Below are 24,192 nucleotides of genomic sequence, written 5' to 3' on the forward strand. Positions count from 1 at the left end.
CAAACAGTAAAGAGAGTGGTTCTCCTGATACATGAGCTTCTGGTATGAACATCTGTTTTCTGCCTTTCTCGGTGCCACCAGCTCCCTCCCCACCGTAGGTCGCAGGGTCCCTTTTGCTCTCAGACTGCCTTTTGACCCTTCTTCCTTCACTGTGGCCTCGTCCCTACTTTTAGTTGTGGGGTTTGTTCTGCCAGTCTTCTAGTCATTTCATGGTTTTTTTCACACTGATTGGGTGGTTATCTAGTTCTATTCGTGGGTGAGGTGAGCTTAGGGTCCTCCTACTCCACCATTTTCCCTGCTGATCAGTGTATACATTTAAGTGTATGAACTCATGGCTTTATTAGATTTTCTGACTTACTGGATTGTCTCTAATTTTTGCTTTCTTGTGTACTTGTTCTGCTACTCTTTCTAAAAACCCCTGCAAATACTATTTAAACAAGATAGGATAGAAATAAATACATAAATGTTAATGTAAATGAGCAATATTGATTGCTGGAATTGAGCTGAAAATTGGAATGGAGTAGTGAAGGCAGGAAGCTTTGACAGGAATTGATAGGTTTTAGTGACTAATTGGATGAAGGATTCAGAAAGAGGCACTTACAATGTTTATAGTTGAATGAGTGTTCAAATACATGAATTTGAGGTTAAAAAATTAGCTTAATGCTTCACTAAGGGTCAAATCTGAGTCAAGGGAAGCAGGCAATTGGCCTATATTCATTAAAAATAGGACTGTGTTTTGTGTAGGTCAGATGATTAGATATTTGTGTTAAATTCCCAGCAGAAAGAACCCCATCAGGCTCCTTCAAGAAGAGATTAGGACTGGTAGGTTGGATTTGACAACTGGGAATCCCTTATCGGTCATGATATGGAGACCTGACCTTGTGAGGGCAATTGGGAGCCAGCCCTTGCACATCAACTTAATACTTTGCTGCTAAAATACCAGAATGAATATGGAGGGATGTAAATTTATTAATTCTGGCCACAGTACAACCCACAGGCCTAATCTCCATGAAAATTATCATGGCAATCGCCACAGCTGCCATTGACCCTTGGAGCCAAACTTCCGCAGCCTAGTAAGAGCCCTTTAGATAGGGTAGTAATAGGACCTGATTTTCTGTTTAAAAAGCATTTGTTTAAATCTTCTGTTTCCAACTGATCATATTAAGCTGCTCAAGCAGAATACTCTAAGTGATTTTTTTACATCGTGGGGGGAAGATAGGAGAAATTTTTCCTCATTGTCTATATGTGTAATAGAGCTTGAGGGTAGCCTTGTAATTGCCTATGGAATGTGGTGGGAAGGATATAGGAGATCTTGATAAAATGTGGCTACAGGAGTTTAGTGCCTCCTTGCCTTCAGCTAAGGAGGTCAACCAGATTCATTTATTCAGCAAATATTTGTTAAGTAGGCACTGCGTGAGGTAGTTAAGGTTTTTCTCAGTCCCATGATTTTACATCATTAAACTTTAATACTGTAAAAGGCTCTTAATTCTATAACTAGAAAAGAATGTGAATAAATCCTTTAAAATATAAACAGTACTTAAAAAGGCTTGTAAGTGCTGGGAATACTCTTGGTTGCTGAACAAAATAGTGTAACAATGTTCTCTCATAAGAGTGGTCTAAATCCATGTATTCTAAAATTTTTCATTGTGACTTGTTTAAAAATGTTTAGCATGAGGATTCCATTAAACATGTACTTATATGCACACGTGGACATTTTTGAAAGAATTTCAAGAAGACCTATCCTTGCTACTTGTTATGGATTCTAACTTTACTGTTAAATTAATTTCTATTTCATTTACCCAGAAATGTTAATCTAAAAATCACTAAATTGACATGCTAATAGGCCTTGATCTACAGTGTGAGAAAGAAACCAGTTTAAGACACTTTGTTCTTTGGAGTCTTCTATAACTTTTGAAAATAGTCAAAGGCCATGGGTATATATAATTATATCTATTTTTAACATAATTTTTTAAAGATATTTTTTACTTATTTATTTATTCATAGAGAGCGAGAGAGAGAGAGCGAGTAGAGGCAGAGACACAGGCAAAGGGAGAAGCAGGGAGCCCGACGTGGGACTCAATCCTGGATCTCCCAGTGGCGGCGCTAAACCACTGCACCATGGGGGCTGCCCTAATTGTATCTATTTTGACTGGCTTTGTTTGGAACTTATTTTATAGCTCTTTGAAGGAATTCTAGTAAAATTGGGATTTATCTTTGGGAGTTCATTAATTCATTGACTCACTGTGCAGATATTTGAATAACTATTTAGTCTAGCAGTGTCTTGTCTTTTTCCCTCTTAATTATTCAATATTAATATTTAATTGAAAGTATTTGTTAAGGAAAAATAGCAACATGAGGTCTTGAAAAGTTACTTTAAGTTATTTTTCTGGTAAAATACACTCTGAAAAGAGAAGAATAGATTAGGGTACTGATTAAGCTCCTGACTATAGAAGAGTCCTCTCTACTGATTTAGTTGAGCATGTACTTAAAGTTTCTCAAAAAAAAGAAATCCAAAACTTTGGTATCATGTAATTATCAACAAACTGAAGTATATTTGATCACTGTTAATAATTCTTCACACTCGGGATGCCTGGGTGGCTCAGTGATTGAGCATCTGCCTTCAGCTCAGGGTATGATTCTGTGGTCCTGGGATCGAGTCCCACATTGGGCTCCCTGCATGGAGCCTGCTTCTCCCTCTGCCTCCCTCTGTGTCTTTCATGAATAAATAAATAAAATCTTAAAAAAAAATTCTTCACACTCAAATGAATCACAGGCCATTATGTCAAATATATTAAATGAATCCATGACTGGAGAAAAGGCTTAAACACTTAAACTAATAATTTATCCCTGTCTAATTATTTAAGTCTTCTCAATTCATGTATTCATTTAAGATATTAGTATATGGTCTGCGAGGTCAGAAATTATGCCAGTTTTGGTTCATTATTATATCACAAATGTCTAGCATACTGCCTGGAAAATATTAGATGTTTATTTTTGCTTGAATTATAAAAAAATTACAGGAAGCTTGACATTTTGACCACAAATGCAGCAATATTATATGGTTCATCACTAGTAAGATAAATGAAGTTCTGGAGACACAGTGGATATGGACATGCTCCTCTTGCTTCTAGATTTTACCACATCCTTCTCAGAGACTGTTAATACATTTGCAGAGGGTAACTATGTGTTCGAAAATCAGACTTGGGTCCACTCACATCCTTTCATTTTCTAAGTGTGATCTCATGGGCAGTTCATTGCTTCCATGTCACCTATAAAGTGCTGATAATAGTGATGTCATACAATCTGATGGGAGATCTTGCAGGAAAGCATTCAATATGTGTCACCTAGCAAACCATCAATCTTCTTTGCTGTTAATAATGCTAATACTACTTGCTTTAGAATGTGCCAAGCTCTGAGGTATAGATGTAGCCTTCTATGAGTTGGCAGCTTAGCGAGGGAGATAGAAAAGGAGGACCATGTAGTATGATGATAAGTCTCTGTAGCAATAAGAGAACTCTGCAAGTGCAGAATGGGGATGCTGCCCCTAGAATATCTAGTAAAGTTTCACAGGGTAAGCTATATCTGAACCAACAACTGAGCAAGGGGGACTGTCTCCTACTTTCCTCCCTACCCAAGGTAGATGATAGGTGGGTTGGGAAGCAGAGTAGCAGAAGTGAAGACCTGGGTGTGTGGGAAGATGCCCTCAGTAGAGTGAGAGTGGTGTGGAAGAACTGAAGTGGTCTAGGGACAAGTGGGCTTCGTTCAGATCTCGAAGTGCCCAGCTCAAGAACTAGCGGGGGCTGACCTTAGGTTTGCATGTGAGAAAAATCCTTCAGAAGTGGTGAGAATGGATTGTGCTGGAATACGATGAGAAGGAGACCAGCTAAGAGGATGATGCAATAAATAATGGAGGAGATGAGTGCCTTGGTCACAGCTGTGTCAGTGAAGACAGAACCTTGGGAAGCTTGGCATTTAGGGGACACAAACTGTCACTTGTTGCTTGCAGGGAGGCTTTGAGTATAAACTCTACACTGCTAAGTATGCTGTGATCAATTACCTTTGCAATGAAAAGAATGGGGGATGGATGGGATATAAAACCAAGAGCATCCCACATTGAGTCTTATTCCCTAATGCTTTTTATTGCCTGCATGTAATAATGCATATCTTTTCCTCAGGTATTCTGTGAATATTACTGCATTGTCTTAGCTTATTCATGTTTAAAACTACCCCCTAGTGTCTAACAAACCATAAGTAATACCAGTCCTCCAGCAGCCTAAAGTTCTAGAAATGAAGGTAAGGAGTCAAATGACTCCAAACCACATTATATAGGGAAGGTTCTACTCATAACTGAGTTTTTATAGCTAAACAGGTTAATGAAGAGCTTCTTGTGTTTTCATAACCCTTGAGACAAGGCTGTGTTGTCAGATGTTATTACACTGTTAGAGGTAGAGAAGACTGACCAAGGTTGTTGACTCAGCAAATTGGTGTTGATTAGGTACTAGGTGAAAAGCAGTGGGCAAAACAGACATTGTCCCTGCTATCATGGAACCTATCTTCAAGAAGAGGAATGTCTTCTTTTGATGAAGAATGGTAAAACTACTTGGAGTGCATTGTGGTCTAAGATGGTAGTGTAGGAAAACTAAGTATGATGTATATATCACATCTTAATTGTTTAGCACTTAAGAGACAGTGGCGCAGGGGGATTACAGGAGTTTAGAGCATGACTAAGGCTTATTAACCCATTGTAAATGCTTAATCGATGTTAGAGCTATTTTATATTCTGTCATAATTGATTTTTCCCCCCATCTTACTAGGTTATTACCTCTGATTTATCTCTTAAATGCCACCTAGCTCCATTTTGTAGCCAGGCTACAATGACTGTATTGCCCAGAATGCAGCAGCAGCAGCTTCCTCCTATCTGGTCTATCTGCATCCTTTCTCTCTACTAAACCACTTCTCCACCTTGCAACAAGAGTAAAATTGATGTTTCGAAATTAGTTTACTAATGCTATTAAAAAAAAAAAAAGTCTATCAACCGAGTAGCTTAAAGCAACATGAATTTATTACCTTAAACTTCTGGAAGTCAGAAGTTTGAAATAGGTTTCACTGGGCTAAAATAAAAAGGTGTTGGCAATGCTACATTCATTATGGAAGCTCTAGAGACAGTATGTTTACTTGCCACTTTCTAGTTTCTGAAGGTCACTTGGATTCCTGGACTTGAGCTACTGTATCACATTGACCACTGCTTCTGTTAACTCCTCTCCTGCTTTGACTCTTCTGCCTTTTGTTCATTTGTAAGGACTCCTGTAATTGTCTTAGACCTACCCAGAGAGTCCAGAATGATTCTTCTAGCTCAAGATCCTTAACTTAATCATTTCTCTAAAGTTCCTTCTACATGTGGGGTTAGACCTTTACAGGTTTGGGGAATTAGGAAGTGGTCCTTTTTTAGGGGCCTCAGTCTCCTAAAACAATGCCTAGAACATTTGAGTAGGTGAGCATTTCTTTTTTATTATTTTTTGGTGTAAATGTCTCTGTGCAAAGCTTTTTTTAGCCCAGTTTGGCTCTTGCCTGGACCTCCGGCCACTACATAGGCTCTTCTCCCCTTGCCCTCTGGCCCTCAGGACCTTGCGATGGCCTTGGCTTACACCGGCCCTTCATACCCCCTGCCCTTTCCCCCCCTGCCACTCATCATCTGGATCCTATAGCAAATTTTGTGTCCTTAAGGAGTATCATCTTGGCCTTCCCTTTGCCGGTCAAATAATCAACTTGTCTGCAATCCTGGAGCCTGGATTTCTTCATAGCACTTGATTACAGCTTGAACTTGTTCCTCAGTGTTCTTTGATCTGGAAGCTCTGCAAAGGCAGTACTTATTTTCATTGTGTACTCAATGATGATCATTTATTCAATATGCAATAAACACTTAGTAAAGGAATGGACTTAAAATGAAAAGACCATGTGCTTATAAAGTAGCTCTTAGTGTTCATCTGTGTACTGTTGTAGCCACAGGCAGAATGGGGTTTTGGATCATGGAAAGGGTTGGTTCAATAACAGAAGATTGGTGATTAACAATTGAGTAAATCAACTGAATGTTCATATTAACAAAGTAAATTTCACTAAGTAATTTTCAGACTTTTCCATGTCTGTAAAAATGTGCATAAGACTTGAACTATCTAACATGAACATGGAGTATCTCATGAGCTAAGAGTTCTAAAAAAATTTTTTTTTGAGTTCCTTTAAATTTTAAAGTGATCTTTATTTAGAGTTGATAGCGTGGGTTAGAGACAGTTTGCCTGGTTTGGTCCTGTTGGCTGTGGAACATAGAGTTTAATGACATTAAGCTCTGTTAGCACTGGTGTTCAAGAGAAGTCTACCAAGATTTAATGCAGTTGCCACTCAATGGTGTGAACTGTGCAAAGCAATATCTCAGTAAGTCTTTAGGAAAACATTTTACAACAGAAAAATTGCTCAATACTATGTATGACTCAGTAGGTTAATTCTTTAATTTTGTAAGGTTTATCGTTATATTTTGAGCCTTACTTATAAATTTATACAATATTCATTGACCTATTGAAGCTATGTTTCACTTCGATGTAGGCACAGTTTATATTAGATAAGTGACCCAGGTGGGTTGGTTGGTTGTTTTTTTTTTTTTTTTTTAGCAATTCATTGGATTTCTTGAGAGAGAACTTTTGGTATTCAAAACTGCTTCAAATTGTTTGTACTCTATTGAACAAATTATTTTGAAGAAATCAATTTTTTTAAAAAGATTTTATTTATTTATTCATGAGAGACACAGAGAAAGAGAGAGATTGGGACAGAGACAGAGACACAGGCAGAGGGAGAAGCAGGCTCCATGCAGGGAGCCCGATGTGGGACTTGATCCCGGGACTCCAGGATCACGGCCTGGGCTGAAGGTGGCGCTAAACCGCTGAGCCACCAGGCAGGGCTGCCCAGAAGAAATCCATTTAAAGGCCTATTACTGCATTATTTTTTCTCAGTGTCCTGATAGATCCCTGAGTAACTAAGTTTGAATTAGATTATCTATTGTACAATATCTAGATGTAATCTCACTGTGGACTATAAAACATTATATCTGTTACTATGTAGGATATGAAATATTCATTGATTATCAACCTCTTTACAAGACCTGATAAAATTCATAAGACTGATTTACTTTCAGTTTTCAACATCCCTGAGAAGTTAAAAGTAGGACTTCCTAATACAGTTTGGTACTAGCTTAAATTGTGTAAGGCCCAATTTATGTTCAGTGTACACTTCTCTTTCAGCGTATGTTGGATAAAGGACATTGTTGTGGCAGTCACTGGAGAGAACATGGAAGCAATGAAGGGTATCATTCAGAAGTACCAGCATCAGCGCATCTCCCTGGTTGCAGCTGGAGTGACCCGCCACAGGTCAATTTTCAATGGACTAAAAGCCCTAGCAGAAGACCAGCCTGACTCTAAGCTCTCTAAGCCAGAAGTTGTGATAATTCATGATGCTGTGAGACCCTTTGTTGAGGAAGATGTTCTTCTTAAAGTTGTCACAGCTGCTAAGGAACATGGGGTAAGTGGCTATACTTCTGAAAATGGATAGAAGACACAAATGCTATAGCAAATGTTCACTTCCTGGATGTTGATGAAATCTTCGTCAAATGTCAGTTTACAACGGGCATGATGAGTAAAAGACGTGACGCTAAATTTTTTTAGGAAGCCTCAAGTATTGTATTATGAGACTATATTAGAGTTTATATTTGTAGTCCCTCAACATAACATGAGATTTTTGGAGGAGAATGTAAAATCTTCAGAATATGGCTCTGAATGTACCCTGATGGGTACATTCAGAGAAGCATTGTGCACTTTACCTAGAGATACCTAAGAGAACTCTGAAGTAAGGGATGTGCATAATTATCAGAAATCTGGGTCATCACACCCAAATTGTGTTTTGACTTTTTGAAGATGGTTTGCTTTTCAGCGCAAACAGCCAAGTAAGCTTTTCACACTCTTTAAAGTAAAATGTTTTAAGATGACGCAGAATTCTGTGTTATAATTAACCGGAAGAACAAAGGATAACAAAAGACATATTGTAGTCTTTAGAATATCTTTGTTCTGTTCTTAGATTACTGGATAAAATCCTAAAAATAACATAATAGATTTATAGATAAAACGTGAGACTGAGTGAAAGTCGCTATACATCCTTTGTATAGCATAATAGCAATAGGTTGTGGAGGGGGACATGCATAGGCCTAGTTCTCAGGTTTTTTAATTAGTGATACATAGGTAACTTGGACAACCTCTTTGAGTCCCTTTTCCTTGTACTTGCGCTATTTTTAGGGTTGGATATTAGATGTTAACTACTCAGAGTTCGAACTACTTAAAAATGAAAAGGTATTAAGAATTACAGCACCTAGGATTGTAGAGATATGGAAGGAGTCCTCTAAGCCTTCTTTGCCATGTGGGTGGTGAGTTAAAAAAAACCCATCTGGAAAAGATCTCATGTGATTTCTCTTCAGTTACCTGTATGTAACTGTAATCTCTTTGTCAGGAAATTGTTGCACCTTCCATCTCCTCTTCCTTAAACATCAATTGCTTTTAAAGCTGTAAAAGAATTCCACAAATCAAACAAAACATTTTTCTTTCATATATTTTAAAAAAGATATATTGATGGAGTGAAAATTGTGATAGAGGTAAGTTGGCTAACCTAAAAACTTGATCAGGGCTCCCATACTTCTTTAACCCCTTCCTATTGTCCAGACTTCTCAGCTGCAGTAGAGGTAATCAGTTAGAAGTAGCATGAGGAGGAATGAAAGAGCGCAGGATTTAGAACTTTCAGGAATTAAAGTGAAACTTGACAAATTTGAAGAAGTTCCTAGGGAGGACTAGATATTTGGGGCAGATAATTTAAAAATTAGGGTTCCCAGTGAGTATAATTAGGGGTCTTTGACATTTTTCCAAAAGGTAACATAGATAATCAAGCTGACTATAGAAATTACACGTTTGGAATTTTTTTTTTTTTTTTTTTTTGATATCTTATTTCTAAGATGGTGCACCAAGTGATACTTTTAGTGGTAGGTCTGAAACTAAGAGGACTCTTACTGCTGCAGTTAATAAGCCAAGATATCCTAGTTTAACAGGTGACTAAGTAAAACATTAACATGGATAGCAATTAATGACTTGTTGCAGCAGATTGATTGGAATTCCTTGACTGTCTTTATAATTAATGTTAATCAGAATAACTTTTATGGAACATGATTAAATCCTACATAATATTTTAATGAAATCTCAACTTTGCATTGAAAAGCTAGTTTTAAGTGGAATTTTCACAATTTATTTTGAAGCTTCTGGTGTCTTGTAGAAATGTCATAGGGAATGATTTTCAAGAAAGCAGAAAATGAGTTTCATACAGATATGTGAAATCCTTAACATATTGAAGGAACCAGGCACATGTTACAATCCAGAGAGGCACAAATTTTAGTGAAATAAAGCAATACTGAAATGAATTCACACAGGCAAAACTGTTTGTTTTCCTCTCCTATGTGAGAGGTATCAAACCTCCACCTTGTAGAGTTTATTTGCATCTTGACAGGCAAGAATTATTTTTGCATTGCTGTCAGGTACATGTAACTTGGGAAAGTTGTAAAATTGCTCAAAGGCAATGGAAGGCTACGTTAGGCTATTCTAGAAGGATTGGTTCTAAACAATATATAGTCTTAAACTGAATCTCCTGGTTATCCTAAATTATAAAGTGTAGGATAGTTACCTAACAGCCTTAGGTAGTCCAGGTACTGCTTCATGCCAACATAATCACACTGTTCTAAATTCTAATCATAAAAATGTAAGTGGAAATTTGAACTAGTAAAGTTCCTGTCCTAGTGGAAAGTAATGACCCCTTCTTAATCTCTGGGCGTTAAATTGAAGACAACTGGTCTGAAAGATAGGCAAGAAAATAGTGAAGATTAACCTTAAAGCCACTAAACCACTTATTTTCCATGAATTCTTATGAACTAATTCTCTTTTGTTCTCTTAAATTATGTTGTATAGGTTATTATTTTATTATTTTTTTATGTTATTTTTTGTTGTATAGATTCTTAATGGATTTTTTGTTCTCTTAGCTCTTAGTTTGCCTTACCCAAAGGCCCCTTTCAGATAAATCCTTTCCTGGATAAGGTAGATACTGAGTAAGCCCCTTGGAGGGCATACATGTTAAAGGAAACAGAAATTTTAACTTCATGGTTTAAAAACATTCTCACATTGAAGATAGATTACCTCAAAGTAGTAAGATGTCCCAAGTTAAGGTTGACAATTGAGTTATTTGCATACAGGAGCTCAGAACTGTCATCAGGACCCTGGATATTTTACCTCTATAAGTTTCATTTCTGAATTCCATGGAGGGGCCAGGACTTCAATAGAGCTAGCAGGTAAAGACTTTCAGGGTTATTTCTGAATAGCACTTGATGATCATTTTCTATGATATAAATTTCTAAGTTGATAACTTTTTTCTTCCCCATTACTTAGAAAATATATCATTGTGTACTGGCGTTATTTTGGCTTGTGAGAAATCTGTTGACCAGTATAATAGTATTCTTTACCAGTCTAACTGTATCCCTTTAAAGTTAATTGCCTTTTCTGTTAGCTGATCTTATTTTTATTTTATTCAAGTTTTTATTTAAATTCCAGTTAACATACAGTGTAATATTAGTTTCAGGTGTAGAATTTAATGATTCATCACTTACATGTAACACCCAGTGCTCATCACTACAAGTGCCTTCCTTAATCCCTATCACCTCCCCCCTTAACCCATTTCCTATCCTTTAACCCTTCTCCAGTAACCCTAAGCTTATTCTTGGTAGTTAGGAGGCTTTCCTTCCCACCCCCTACCATATGTTCATCTGTTTTGTTTCTTTAATTGCACATATGAGTGAAATCATATGGTATTGGACTTCCTCTGACTTAATTTGCTTGACATTATAATTACTCTCTAGTTCCACCCATGTCATTGAAAATGGCAAGACTTCATTCTTCATTGAGTTCTATTCCATTGCACATATATATCACATCTTCATCCATTCATCAATCAATAGACATTTGAGCTGTCTTCATAATTTGGCTATTATTGATAATGTGGCTATAAACATCAGGTTGCATGTGTCCCTTCAAATCTGTATTTTGGTATTCTTTCGGCAAATACCGAGTATTGCAAATGCTGGATCATAGGGTACTTCTTTTAACATTTGAGGAACCTCCATACTCTTCTTCAGAGTAGCTGCACCAGTTTGCATTCCTATCAACATTGTAAGAGGGCTCCCCTTGCCCTGTATCCTTGCCAACATCTCTTGTTTCCTGTATTGTTAATTTTAGTCATTCTGACTGGAGTGAGGTGGTATCATTGTAGTTTTGAAAGGTATTTGCCTGGCGATGAGCAATACTGAGCATTTTTCATGTGTCTGTTACCATCTGAATGTTGTCTTTGGACAAACTCTGTTCATGTCTTCTGCCCGTTTCTTAACCTGGATTATTTAATTTTGGGTGTTGAATTTAAGTTCTTTGTATATTTTGGGTGTTAACCCTTAATCAGATAACATTTGCAGATATCTTCTCACATTCCATAGATTGACTTTTAGTTTTGTTGATTGTTCCTTTGCTGTGTAGAAGATTGTTGTCTTGATGATGTCCGAGTAGTTCATTACTGCTCTTGTTTCCCTTATCCCTCAAGAGACCTATCTAGTAGGAAGTTGCTGTGGCTGTTGTCAAAGAGGTTACTACCTGTGTTCTGCTCGAGGATTTTTGTGGTTTCCTGTCTTGCATTTAGGTCTTTCATCCATTTTAAGTGTATTATTGTGTGTGGTGTAAGAAAATGGTCCTGTTTCATTCTTCTGCAGGTGGCTGTCTAGTTTTCGCAACATCACTTCTTGAAGAGACTTTTTTCCACTAGAATATTCTTTCATGTTTTGTTGAAGATTAGTTGACCATATAGCTTGTGGATCCATTTCTGGGTTATCTATTTTGATCCATTGATGTATGTTTCTGTTTTTGTGCCCAGTACTATGTTGTCTTGATGACTACAGCTTTGTAAGAAATCTTGAAGTCTGGAATTGTGATGCCTCCAGTTTTGCATTTCTTTTTCCAGATTACTTTGGCTATTCAGGGTCTTTTATGGTTCCCATACAAATTTTGGAAGTGTTTCTCCTATCTCTGTGAAAAATGCTGATGGTACTATGATAGGAATTGTATTAATTGTGTAGATAGCTTTGGGAAATAAGAACATTTGAACAGTATATGTTCTTCAGCCATGAGCATACAGTATTTTTCCATTTTCCATTTCTTTGTGTCATCTGGACGTTTCTGATCAGTGTTTGTAGTTTTAAGAGTATAGATCTTTTACCTCTTGGTTAGCTTTATTCCTATGTATATGGTTTTTGGTGCCATTGTAAATGAGATTGGTGTGTTCCTCGATTTTTTTTTTCTTTCTGCTGCTTCATTAATTGGTGTATAGAGATGTAATATATTTCTCTAAGTTGGGTGGGGTGTTTTTTTTGTTTTTTTTTTTTGGTATCCTCTGACTATGCTGATTTTGCATTATCAGGTCTTGCAGTTTTTTTTAAAGATCTATCTATCTATCTATCTATTTATTTATTTATTTATGATAGATGTAGAGAGAGAGAGAGGCAGAGACACAGGCAGAGGGAGAAGCAGACTCTATGTCGGGAGCCCATCGCGGGACTCAATCCTGGGACTCCAGGATCATGCCCTGGGTCAAAGGCACGTGCTCTACCACTGAGCCACCCAGGGATCCCCCCAAGTCTTGCAGTTTTTTTGATGGAATCTTTTGGGTTTTACATATAGAGTATCCTGTCATCTGCAAATAGTGGAAGTTTGACTTCTTTCTTGCCAATTTGGATGCCTTTTATTTCTTTTTGTTACCCAATTACTGAGTTTAGGATTTGAAGTAGTATGTTAAGTAACAGTGGTATAGACATTCCCATCTTGTTCCTTACTATATGGGAAAAGCTCTCAGTTTTTCTCTGAGAATGACATTAGCTGTGGGTTTTTCATATATGATCTTTATGATGTTGAGGTATATTCCCTCTAACCCTACTTTGTTGAGTGTTTTTGTCATGAATGGAGGTTGTGCTTTATCAGATCTTTTTCTGCATTTATTGAGAGGATCATGGGATTATTACTCTTCCTTATTAATGGGTGGATTATTGATAGGTGAATATCGAACCATCATTGCAGCCTGAAAATAAGTCCCACTTACTTGTGGTGAATGATTCTTACAATGTACTCTTGGATTTGATTTGCTAGTACTTTATTGAGTATTTTTTGCGTCCATGTTCATCACGGATATTGGCCTATAGTTCTCTTTTAGAGAAGTCTTTGGTTTTGGAGTCAGGGTAATGCTGGCCTCATAGTTTGGAAGTCTTCATTTTCTGTCTTTTGGAGCAGTTTGAGAAGACTAGGTATTAACTCTTCTTTGAAGGTTTGGTAGAATTCCTCTATGAAGCCAACTGGCCATCGGTTTTTGTTTGTTGGGAGATTTTTGATTCCTGATTCAACTTCTTTCCTTGTTATTGGTCTGTTCAAGTTTTCTATTTTTTTAAGTTTCTATTTCTGTTTCAGTTTGGTAGTTTGTATGTTTCTTGGAATTTATCTATTTCTTCCATTTTTGGTAGTTTATATGTTTCTGGGAATTTACCTATTTCTTACAGATTATCTGATTTGTTGGCATATAATTTCATTTTTTGTTAAAATCATATGTATTTCTGTGATGTTGGTTGTTCTTTCTGTTTTTACTTCAGTCCTTTTTTTTGATAAGTCTGGCTAGGATTTATCAATTTTTTTATAAGGATTTTATTTATTTATTCCTGAGAGACACAGAGACAAGGTAGAGACATAGGCAGAGGGAGAAGCAGGCTCCCTGCAGGGAGCCCAGTGTGGGACTCAATATGGAAACTCCAGGATCATGCCCTGAGCCGAAGGCAGACGCTCAACCATTGAACCACTCAGGCGTCAGGCGTCCCTTGTTGTTTTATATACTTGGGTGCTTCCATGTTGGGGGCATAAATATTTACAATTGTTAGGTTTCCTTGTTGGGTAGTGCCCTTTATTACAATAGTGTCTTTCTTCATCTCTTGTTATAGTTTTTGGCTTAAGGCTAGTTTGTCTGATAAAAGTATGCCTACTCTGGCTTTATTTTGATGTCTGTTTGCATGATAAATGGTTCTCCATCCCCTCATTTTCAATCTGCAGGTATCTTCAGGTCTAAAGTGAGTCTCTGGTAGGCAGCATATAGATGTATTTTGGTGTTTTAAACCATTCTATGTTTTTTGATTGGAATGTTTAGTTCATTTACAACCAGAGTAATTGTGATTGATAAGAATTCACTGCCATTTTATTACTTGTTTTGTTACTTGGAGATTTTCTTTATTCCTTTTTACTCTTTGTCACTTTTAGTCTTCCTTTCCCACTCAGAGTCCCCATTCATATTTCTTGAAGGGCTGGTTTAGTGTTCACGAACTCCTTTAGTTTTGTGTGTGGGAGACTCTTTATCTCTCCTTCTGTTCTGAATGATGGCTTTGCTGGGTAGAATGTTCTTGGCTGTGGATTCTTCGCATTCAGCATATTGAATATATCATTCCATTCTCTTCTGGCTTGCCCAATTTCTGTGTAGAGATCTAAAGCTAGTCTTATGGGTCTTCCCTTGCAAGTTAGGGACTTGTTTTGTCTTGCTGATTTTAGGATTTTTTTTTTTTATCAGTGCATTTTGCAAATGTAACTATAATATGTCTTGACATTTCCCTGCTTTTGTTGATTTTGATGGGAGTTCTGTGTCTCCTCTTGGATGGAATCTCTGTTTGCCCCTATCAGGGAAATCTTCAGCTATTTCCTCAAACCTTTTGCTGCTTTTCCCTCTCTCCTCCCCCTGGGACTCCTATATGATAGTTATTATGTTTGATGAAGTTGCTGAGTTCCCTATATCTAGTTTTATGATCTATAATTCTTTCATTTAAAATTTTCCATAATTGTATCTCCTGTATTACCACTTATTAATTCCTCTTCTTCTTCCATCCTTGTGGTCATTGCATCTAGTTGGTTTTGAATCTCAGTACTGCAGTTTTCATTTCTGCCTGAGTTTTAGCTCTTCTCAGTAAGGGTCTCCTTGATATCTTCCATGTTTTTCTAAAGTCTGGCAAGTATCCATGTGAATGTTGATTTAAATTCTCCATCAGGCATATTACTTGTATCTGTTTTGATTTCTGGCTGTGATGATGTCCTCGTTGTCCTCCTCATCTTCTTTTTCTGTGGAATGGATTCTTCCATCTTGACATTTTTAAAAAAGATTTATTTATTCATGAGAGAGGGAGAGAGAGAGGTCCGCAGAGACTCAGGCAGAGGGAGAAGCAGACTCCATGCAGGGATCCCAATGTGGGACTTGATCCCGGCACTCTAGGATCATGCCCTGGGCTGAAGGCAGGCGCTAAACCGCTGAGCCACCTAGGTGTCCCCATCTTGACATTTTTGTATAAATCTCTGTCCTCTTCTTTGTGTTAGAAAAGCTTGTTAAATTTTCTGCTCTGGAAAGGAAGGGCCTTTTGGAAAAAGTGGTCATATAGTTTCCAGGACCTGATGCTTCAGGGACTGTTTATCATGCTCTGTGCTCTGCTGCTGTGTTTTGGCTGCTCTGTCCCTCAGTTAGTCGTCTGTGGAGGCTCTCCTTGCCTGTAGTGGGCAGTGTTTGGACCTTGGCCAGAGTGTGGCGAGTTTAAACTAGGTATGCTCCGGTCTATTTGTTAGATGAGACCTGATGCTACTTCCACATGAAGCCTTGCAGAACTTTATGGTTGGAAGACGTGTTGAGTTTGGGTTTTTACTGGTCTTCTAGGGAAGGGGCCCACTGTTCTGAGCCTGGAGAGAACCTATAGCAACAGAACAGTGGGGCTTGAGACTTGGTGTAAGCAGGTTAGGCAGCCAGTGTTGGAGCTCTGCTGTTGACTGAAGCTAGTTTTATGCTGAGGGACTGGGGAGGGAATTGGTGCCAGCCAGCAACTTTGTTCCCAGAGATGGGCCTCCTTGCTTGCTGTTCTCAGGGAAGCACCACAGAATAGTGAATAATGTCCCCCTGTACATCCCAGGCATCCTTCAGATTGCTGTTCTCATGCAGTCTGTCTCCAGGTTGTTTGCCTGGAACAATGTGGTGAACTTTAGGCTCTGTCCCAGCCAAACCTGCTAACTCTTAAAACTCCAAGGTTTAGGGACTTGCTATGGCCTGGGGGCTGTGCTGGTCTTCTGAGGGGAGGGTCTTACCACATTGGGATGGATGCAGGTTTTACAGAGAAGGGCAATCAAACTAGAGTTCAGGGCCATAGGATCTGCAGCAAAACAGGCTAAATAGCCTGTGTCTGTGTTAGCCACCCTCGGCAGGTGTCTCTGCTCCTATGTGGAGGGTGGGAAATGGTGCCCACTGGCTCCTTTGTCCCCAGAGAGGCCTTTCTGTGAACTCCACCTCTCACAGATGCTAGAAGAGCAGTCTCTCTCTGTTCCTTAAATCCTCTTCCAATCATGCTGTCTACCCCAGGGTTGTTGGCCTGCCTCCTCTCCTGGAACCCCAGGGCACTGCACTCTGTTCCATCCTGACCTCTGGAAACCTCCAGTCTTTGAACCCTGCTGGTTGTACAAAACTTAAGAACACTCAGCCTCTCTTTTTTCCAGCCAATGGCTTTGGGGCAATATTCTCCTGTATGTGTTCCTCTCTATACCCCCCTCTCTCTCTGGTCCGCTTTCTCTGAGACCAGGGCTCTCTCACTTCCACAGTACTTGCAGCACATTTCTTCCCCAGACTAAATGTCTGGGCTTTGTAGTTTTTTGGTGTGGCCTCTTCTCTCCCTCTAGTTGTGTAGTTTGTTCTATCAGTACTCAGGTCCATTTCTTAGGTATTCAGAATGATTTGATAGTTAACCTAGCTGTGTTAGAGGGATAAGGCAAGTGCCTGGTCTTCCTACTACACAGCTATCTTAGCTATAGTGTGTCTATGAGGTTGACTTTTTTTTTTAAAGTAACTTATTTTTCACTTATTTTTCACAGATAATGTGCATTGTTTCTATTATGTGACTAGATAGGAATTTCAGGAATAAATCCAAAGCAAGGGACAAAAGACCCAATGTAATCTCTTGTTGAAGTATTCTTAAAGTAAAATTTCATTTTCTAGAAGTTCGATTTGGTTCCTTCAAAATGTCATGGGCCTCCTTTTTCTTAGGATTTTATATTGTTTCTCAGTATTTTAAATATGAATAATACATCGTAGATAATGTGACTCTTTGTAGTTCTTCATTTCTCCACTTCTACTTGTGATTTAAATTATATTGTTCAGATCAGTAAATTATAGGCCCATGTTTGGCAAGCCATTATAAGTAGGAGTTCTTTGGGCATGAGATGAGGATGTGTTTCTAGTACAGAGATTTGTGTTGGTTCTGCTGGGGATCCTGAGGGTTTTAGCATTTTGAAATCTCCTTATGTTAATTTTTGGCTTGAGATTTTATCCATCTTATGGTAATGTTAAGCCAAACTCTGAACTCCCATCAAATCTAGGTGATAGTACTTCTCAAGAGAGATGCCCCTCCCAAGCCAGGATAGCAAACTATTTTGTAGTCTTACTACACTGGTGACTGTATTTTATCTGGCCTACCTTATAAATAGTTACATGGATTTTTTTGTGAGGACCACAGTTCTAACTGACCAAGTAGCATAGGCTCAAAATATGATTTCTTATTCCTTCTCATTTGTTTAAAGCCTCTTAATAACTCAAAGCATCTCCGCAGTTTTCCTTGAATTCTGGCTCTCTGATGTTAGTCCTAGGAAGTTACCTAATGAGTCATAGTTCTAAAAAAAAAAAAAAAAAAAACAACCTATTTTTTTAAAAAAAAACCTTTAAAAGTCACACTGGGGGTGGGGGGAAGAGCTGTCAATAACATTTCTCCTGATTTTTTTTAAATAGCAAGAGGTTTTGTAAGATAATTTGTCAGCCATACTGCTGGAAGTACAAGTTTTTTACTAAGTACAAATTACTTGTATATTTCTGCATAATTAAAAGTCGAGAGATGAAAAAGCAGTAATAAGGACATTGTAAGAGAGATGTTGGCAAGGGTAAAATAAGTTGGAACACAGAAATGTGGGAGAATCATTTTAGGACTACGAAGCTAGCTAGCTATTATATACACAAAACTACCAGCATAACATGAATTTGCAAATGACAGTGCAACAGGAAAGCTCTTGCATCTCTAATCATGTTTTTGTCCTCTCTTCCGTAATCAACTTCTGATAGTAACAGGTCACATTTACTGCTCTCTCTTTGACATCTTAAGTTGACTCTTTACTGCACAGCAGTCTGGCTTCTTCTGACTATTCTGTCCAAAATCACCTATAACTTTTCAATTCCCAAACTATATGTGTACTTTTAGTCTGTTGTAAAATAAGGAAGCTGAGTGGCTTTTATATGTGAGTCCTCAAAGGCAGAATGAAATATTTTGGGATTTCCCAAGTAATAGGGTCTTTCTTTTTTCCTTTTTTGGACCTGTTGGATCTCCCCTGAGCTTATGATAATGCTCACTCAGGGTGGAGGCTGGTCACCAGAAATACTAATGGTGTCTAATTACCAATGGTGATTGGAAATCTGAGGCTTTGAATCAGCTCCACCTCTATGGGAGAGGAATAGGGCTGGAAACTGAATTCAACACATGGTCAGTGATTCAATTACTCATACAGCCAAAATGATAGCCCAATAAAAACCTTGGACTCCAAAGCTCAGGGGAACTACCTGGTTGAACAGTGCTGTGACAGTATGGCACTTCATCATTCCATGGGGAAAGGGCATCACAGAAGCTGTGTTCTGGGTTCTCCCAGACCCTATACTAGGTCTTTCTTCATTTATCTAGTCTGATAAATATCCTAAGTCCTAAACATGTGATCATAAGTAATCATAATCAACATGTAGTCATAATCATTCTCTTGAGTTCCAGGGGTTTTAGTGAACTTTAGTGGGGGTTGTGAGAACCTCCTGGACTTGGAGCCAGTTGATCAGGAGTATACGTGTTATGAGGACCCCTTTTGTATCTGGTATCTAAAAAAAAAAAAGGGCAGTCTGGTTGTGAACAGTGGGGATTGTGTGAACTCCAGGTGGCTGACATGAGAAATGAATTGTATTATAATACACCAGTGTATACAGAATGTCTTAGTTAACTTTGACACTATTAACCAGTTCTTCATTCTGCAACTCTCTCTACCTTGTCTTCTGTGACTGTAGTCTTTAGTCTTTATATATATTTTTTACCACTCTTTCCAGATCAATCTTCCCATACTCTAAACATTCCCTTTAACTTCTGTGAAAACTGGAAAGGGCACTCCTGAGCAATCAATCATGCTCACATTACTTAACTGAAAAAGTGACATATAGTAATACTCATGTTATACAGTTTGAGTGTTTACGTCTGTTGTGATGACAATCACCTATACAGAACTTCCTAACACTTCAAAGAATTGCCTCCTGGTGCTGCTTGGTACTCAGACCTTTTGTTCTCTTCCTAATCCCTGTCAACCAGTGATAAATTCTCTGTCCTTATGTCTCTGTCTGTTCTTAGGATACGGTATAAAAAGAATCCTAAAACATGTAACTTTGTGAGATAATTATTTCATTTGGTACAAAGCACTTTCATGTAACCATCTTAACTCCCGCTTGACATGTTCTCTCCAAAATCTCTTTCATGCCACACGGTCTCTGCTATGATTCCAGACCTTGTGTATTCAACTTCAGCTGAACAGAACCACTTAAATTTGCCTTTTTCAGCATGTCTGGAATCGTGTGTAGGTCTGAATTCATTAATTTTGCCTGATCTCTCTGCTTGAATTGGCTTCTTCAGACAAGGGGGAACCACTGATATCCTGCACTTCGCCCTCCACCCGTGCCCCAGGGGAAGTAACCTAAAACGTGAAATTTAGAGATTGGATAGGTGGAGTACAGGAGGAGATTGAGGGACTTGAAATTAGTTTGAGATCTACAGTATTGATCCAGCTGAGTGGTGAAGGTCAATTTAAGCCAACTGAAATAAAGCAAGAAGTAGATGTTGGAAAAAAAAAATGTTAAGGGAACTGGATGGGTCAAACCTGATGGGACACTGTAAGCCATGAGGTAATAAGACGTGTGCTTCTGTATGCTTTGATTTTTTTCTTTGCTATTCCCTGCCAGTAGACTTCATCATTTCTTCCAAAATCCCTGTGCTCCTGCCCTCCCTGCATCCTTCCAAGGTTGTGTGAAATTAGTTGAGACACTGAATCACTTGCCAAAACTCGGCAGTCCTACCCATGGACATACATACTTAAAGAGTGTAAACAGCTTGTGAACTTTCCAACACGTGACCGAGGTACATTTTACTGCATCCCTTATAAAAAGAGACCTCTATACTTAATATAATGGGTTGTTTTTCCCATATTTAAGGCAAAAGGGATTTTTGTAGACTAGCTGATCTTTTTTTTTTTTTTCTATATCAGAATATGGAAGTGGCACAGGGTTTCTCAACCTTGGCACAATTGACTTTTGGGGTAAGATGCTCTCTGTTGTGGGGGCCGCCCCATGCCCTATAGGATGATTAGCATTAGTTTTTAGTTAAAAAGTATTTTGAGTCCTTTTCTGAAGAGAAATAGTGTAATTTAATACCCAGAAACTTTGACATGGGTGTGTGTGAGTGTATGTGTCGGTGCTCCTTGCTTTTTGCAGTAGGATTAGACTTAGTAATAATTGAAGAATGCTTCAGAAGTCAAAAGTTAATATGTGTGCATCAGGAAGAATGTACTTTTTGACAACCCAGTGTTAGAAATCTGTGCCAAGGATTTTGGGCCTATTTTAAAAGCTCTGAAAAATGATGTGGCCCATGATGTTACTTTTGAAATGAAGAATCTTAATGTATAATTGACGATGGCTAACAGCAACTTGTACTGTCTTTCTGTTGGTTAGTTTTGATCATGATAAAGTGCGCGGAAGCTCAGAGTTGAGTGTTAGGTGGGGGTCAGGTAATAAGAGCTCCTGGGACATTGGATTCTGTATCTGAGTGGAGGGAAAGAAACATTGTGTTAAGTCCTAAGACTAAAGAAGCAATTTGATTTGTGGGCACTCAGTGAGTTCTGATTATCTAATGGGACAGTTGAGGCTTATTTTGACAAAAGTTGAAGTGCCCAGGGCAGGTGATGAATTATTCTCTGACTACTATGGAATGAGCTAAAACTTGATGTGTTCCTGATGTTGAAAAAGCTACTGCATGAAAAGCTTTTGTTTTGCTTATCTAAAACTACTACCCTTGTATAATCTCCATATTACTCTCAAATGAAGTTGAAGAAGTGGAGCAGATCAAGGAACCATGGTATTTCAAAATGTAATAAAGCTTATTAAACATTAAGAACATTCAAGTAGAATACTTCTGATCATACTAGATTTAAGTTAAATGATACTTCTTTGATTTTCAGCAGTTGAAATTGAGTATATCAAATATAAGCCTTATTCTTGATACATATCCTTTCTTAGGGGTACTTGGAGTGATGGGGCAATTTGGATAGGTTTTTATAAAATACTTGGATTTCTGTATTGAATGCATTATTTTCTGTAAAAGGGTTTGGAAGATATTGTCAAAATACAAAATATTTAAAATCTTATAATGGCCAATGATTAGCTTTAAAGATGTGATTATGTAAACATTTATTAAGTAGTCTTGGAATAAAGGCAACTCAGCTAAATGAAATTGTAATTATATAGTCAGGATTTCTATATTGTCATAATTAGCTTGAACGCAGATATGTGAGTAGGAATGCACGTCAGCACCTGCTCTGTGTATGCCTAAGTATTGTTCAAATGTACTTTTAAAAGTAAACAGAAGAGGTGGGGTTCTTTTTTCCACATTGTATGATTTGTATCTCTGATGATTTCCATGCAATGACATGTGGAAATACTTTGACAGATTAGCTTGAGAGGCAAGTAATCACTGTGGTGCTGAGCTGTTAAGCTTCCATTCAGGGCTTATTAGGCTAATTCCCAATGAGACAGTGTATTTGACAACTTGGGAATTATGCTTCATATAACAAACTACCCGCATAGCTCTATTTTAGAGGCAGCTAAAAGACAGCTTAAATTTCAGAAAATATCAAGAACTGATTATTTTCTGAACAAATGTCCTTTTCTATGGAAACAGCTATGGAGTACAAGCCTGTTAATTGTAGCATCTTTCTTCTCTGTTTAAACTAGGTAGTTGGGTGAGTGGTAGTTGGAGGAATAAAAAAGGTTGGCTTAAGGGTGATTTTTTTTTTTTTTTTTGACAAGTGATCCTTTTCATGAACATTTTGTTTAGTAAGCTAGTAGTCACCTTGTGCTTTAAGTGATCTTCCTGTTGTGCTACCTTGTAGCTGATCTCTAGGCTTCCATTAAACAAGAACCTTACTGAGTCTTGGAATATACCAATCCTACCATAATGACATCACGAATATGGGTGGTTCTCTTCTGTTGAGAAGATTTTGGAAGTCAAAATGAGAGTCCATATGTACACCTTAAGAAATTAAAAGGAACCTGAAATGCTTTTTGGACACTTCTAGATGTACCATCTGAACATTACTAGTCACTTTAAAACTATATTGTTGCCTTATTCCTATTTATTTCTCCCACATAGATAAACAATATCCTGAATTTTTTTTTCAATTTTGTAGTGTGTATCTCTAAAGGACATACTAGGTGTGTATGCTTTTTCATATCCCTGCAAAAAAATTATTTGTATGATTTAACTTCTGTTAAATGCTTTCTCTTTGTGGTTTAATTTAGTCTTTTGTTAATAGGCTGGGCATTTTTTTCAAGTACTTTGAAGATTTATGTTTTCTTTGAATTTCCCATGAAAGTCTCTTACCCCTATTTTTATTTTTTAATTTAAATTTCAGTTACATATTTGTATCTTTCAAGTAAAAACTGTTTTCTAGGAATTATGTATTGTGCACAGAGATACTCTGCTTGTTATATTCCTTGTAATAATTTTCTTGCAGCTTATTTTAATGTAGTGGAAAATACTAATGCCTTCCTATGGCCTTTGTTTTCTATATGAGGTCTGAGGCAGGAAGGATGGGTACTTTGAGTTCAGTTGTGACAGTGGAAACATTGAAATGTATGCTGATGTGGGGTAGTTTGAAGGTGATGGGGCTTTCTGATGGATTCTATTTGGAATATGAGAGGAGAGAAATCAATGATGATCAGGGTTTTTGACAAGAATAATGAGTAGAATAGAGTTGACTTTTATGAAGATGGGAAATTATGGAGGAACGGGTTTGGAGTGTGTGCTATGTGTGAAACCAAAACTGATCTCAGTTATGTTTATAGTTGAGGCGTATCTCTTGATCTGAGAAGTTTAATAGAGTATTTGGATATGAAGGTCCAGAATTGCAGGGAACATTTTAGGGTGTTACTATAAATAGGGAAATTCTCATAGATGATATGCAGTGTTGTGACTTGATGAGGTTACTTACAGAGTGAGGATAGCTAGAGAACTTAGAGGTCCCAGCTCGGGACCATTTAGAGTTGAGGTTTTAGTGTGGGAGTGAGATGAATGTTTGAAAATGGTTTCTGAAAGCCAGATGAACAAATGCTCTTGAGAAGACAGAGCTTGCCATTGGATTTGGCCAGGGTGTGGGGATCTGAGTGATTTTTGGTAAATAAGTTTTTGTGGACCTAATACACATTAAAGTAGATTGCAGAGAACATGGGAACAGGCAGATATTGGAGATATAAGTACAGATACTAAAGTAGTACTTGTCAACAGACTTCTGTTTGTTTGTTTGTTTTTTATTATTTTTTAAAGATTTATTTATTTACCCATGAGAGACAGAGAGAGAGGGGCAGAGATACAGGCAGAGGGAGAAGCAGGCTCCATGCAGGAAGCCCGACGCGGTACCTGATCCTGGGTCTCCAGGATCAGGCCCTGGGCTGAAGGCGGCGCTAAACTGCTGAGCCACCCCGGCTACCCCAGACTTTTGTTTGAAACTAACAGGGAAAATTTGATCCTAGTTGGAAGGCAAGTGTGATCAAAGGAGGAATGACTTGACTGAGTTGGCACCAAAGGCCTGGACATTAAAGGTAGTTGAGTAAAGGAATAAAAACTGATATGGCAGGATGGAAGGAGGACTG

At 38.0% G+C, this 24,192-nt stretch overlaps 1 protein-coding gene across 28 annotated transcripts in view; it reads left to right on the forward strand.

The window, feature by feature from the left end:
• CRPPA (CDP-L-ribitol pyrophosphorylase A) overlaps positions 1-24,192 on the forward strand; it is a 292,251-nt gene that overhangs the window by 8,604 nt on the left and 259,455 nt on the right. For all 28 annotated transcript variants that reach the window (XR_012010932.1, XM_072783932.1, XM_072783927.1 and 25 more), the window contains one exon: positions 7,287-7,563. Coding sequence is in view for 27 of the 28 variants with exons in the window: in XM_072783932.1 (XP_072640033.1) it covers positions 7,287-7,563 (277 nt within the window). In the remaining variant the exon portion in view is untranslated. The remainder of the gene's footprint in view (positions 1-7,286; positions 7,564-24,192) is intronic.

This window comes from Canis lupus, chromosome 18 (genome assembly GCF_048164855.1).
Source record: "Canis lupus baileyi chromosome 18, mCanLup2.hap1, whole genome shotgun sequence".
Taxonomy (NCBI): domain Eukaryota; kingdom Metazoa; phylum Chordata; class Mammalia; order Carnivora; family Canidae; genus Canis; species Canis lupus.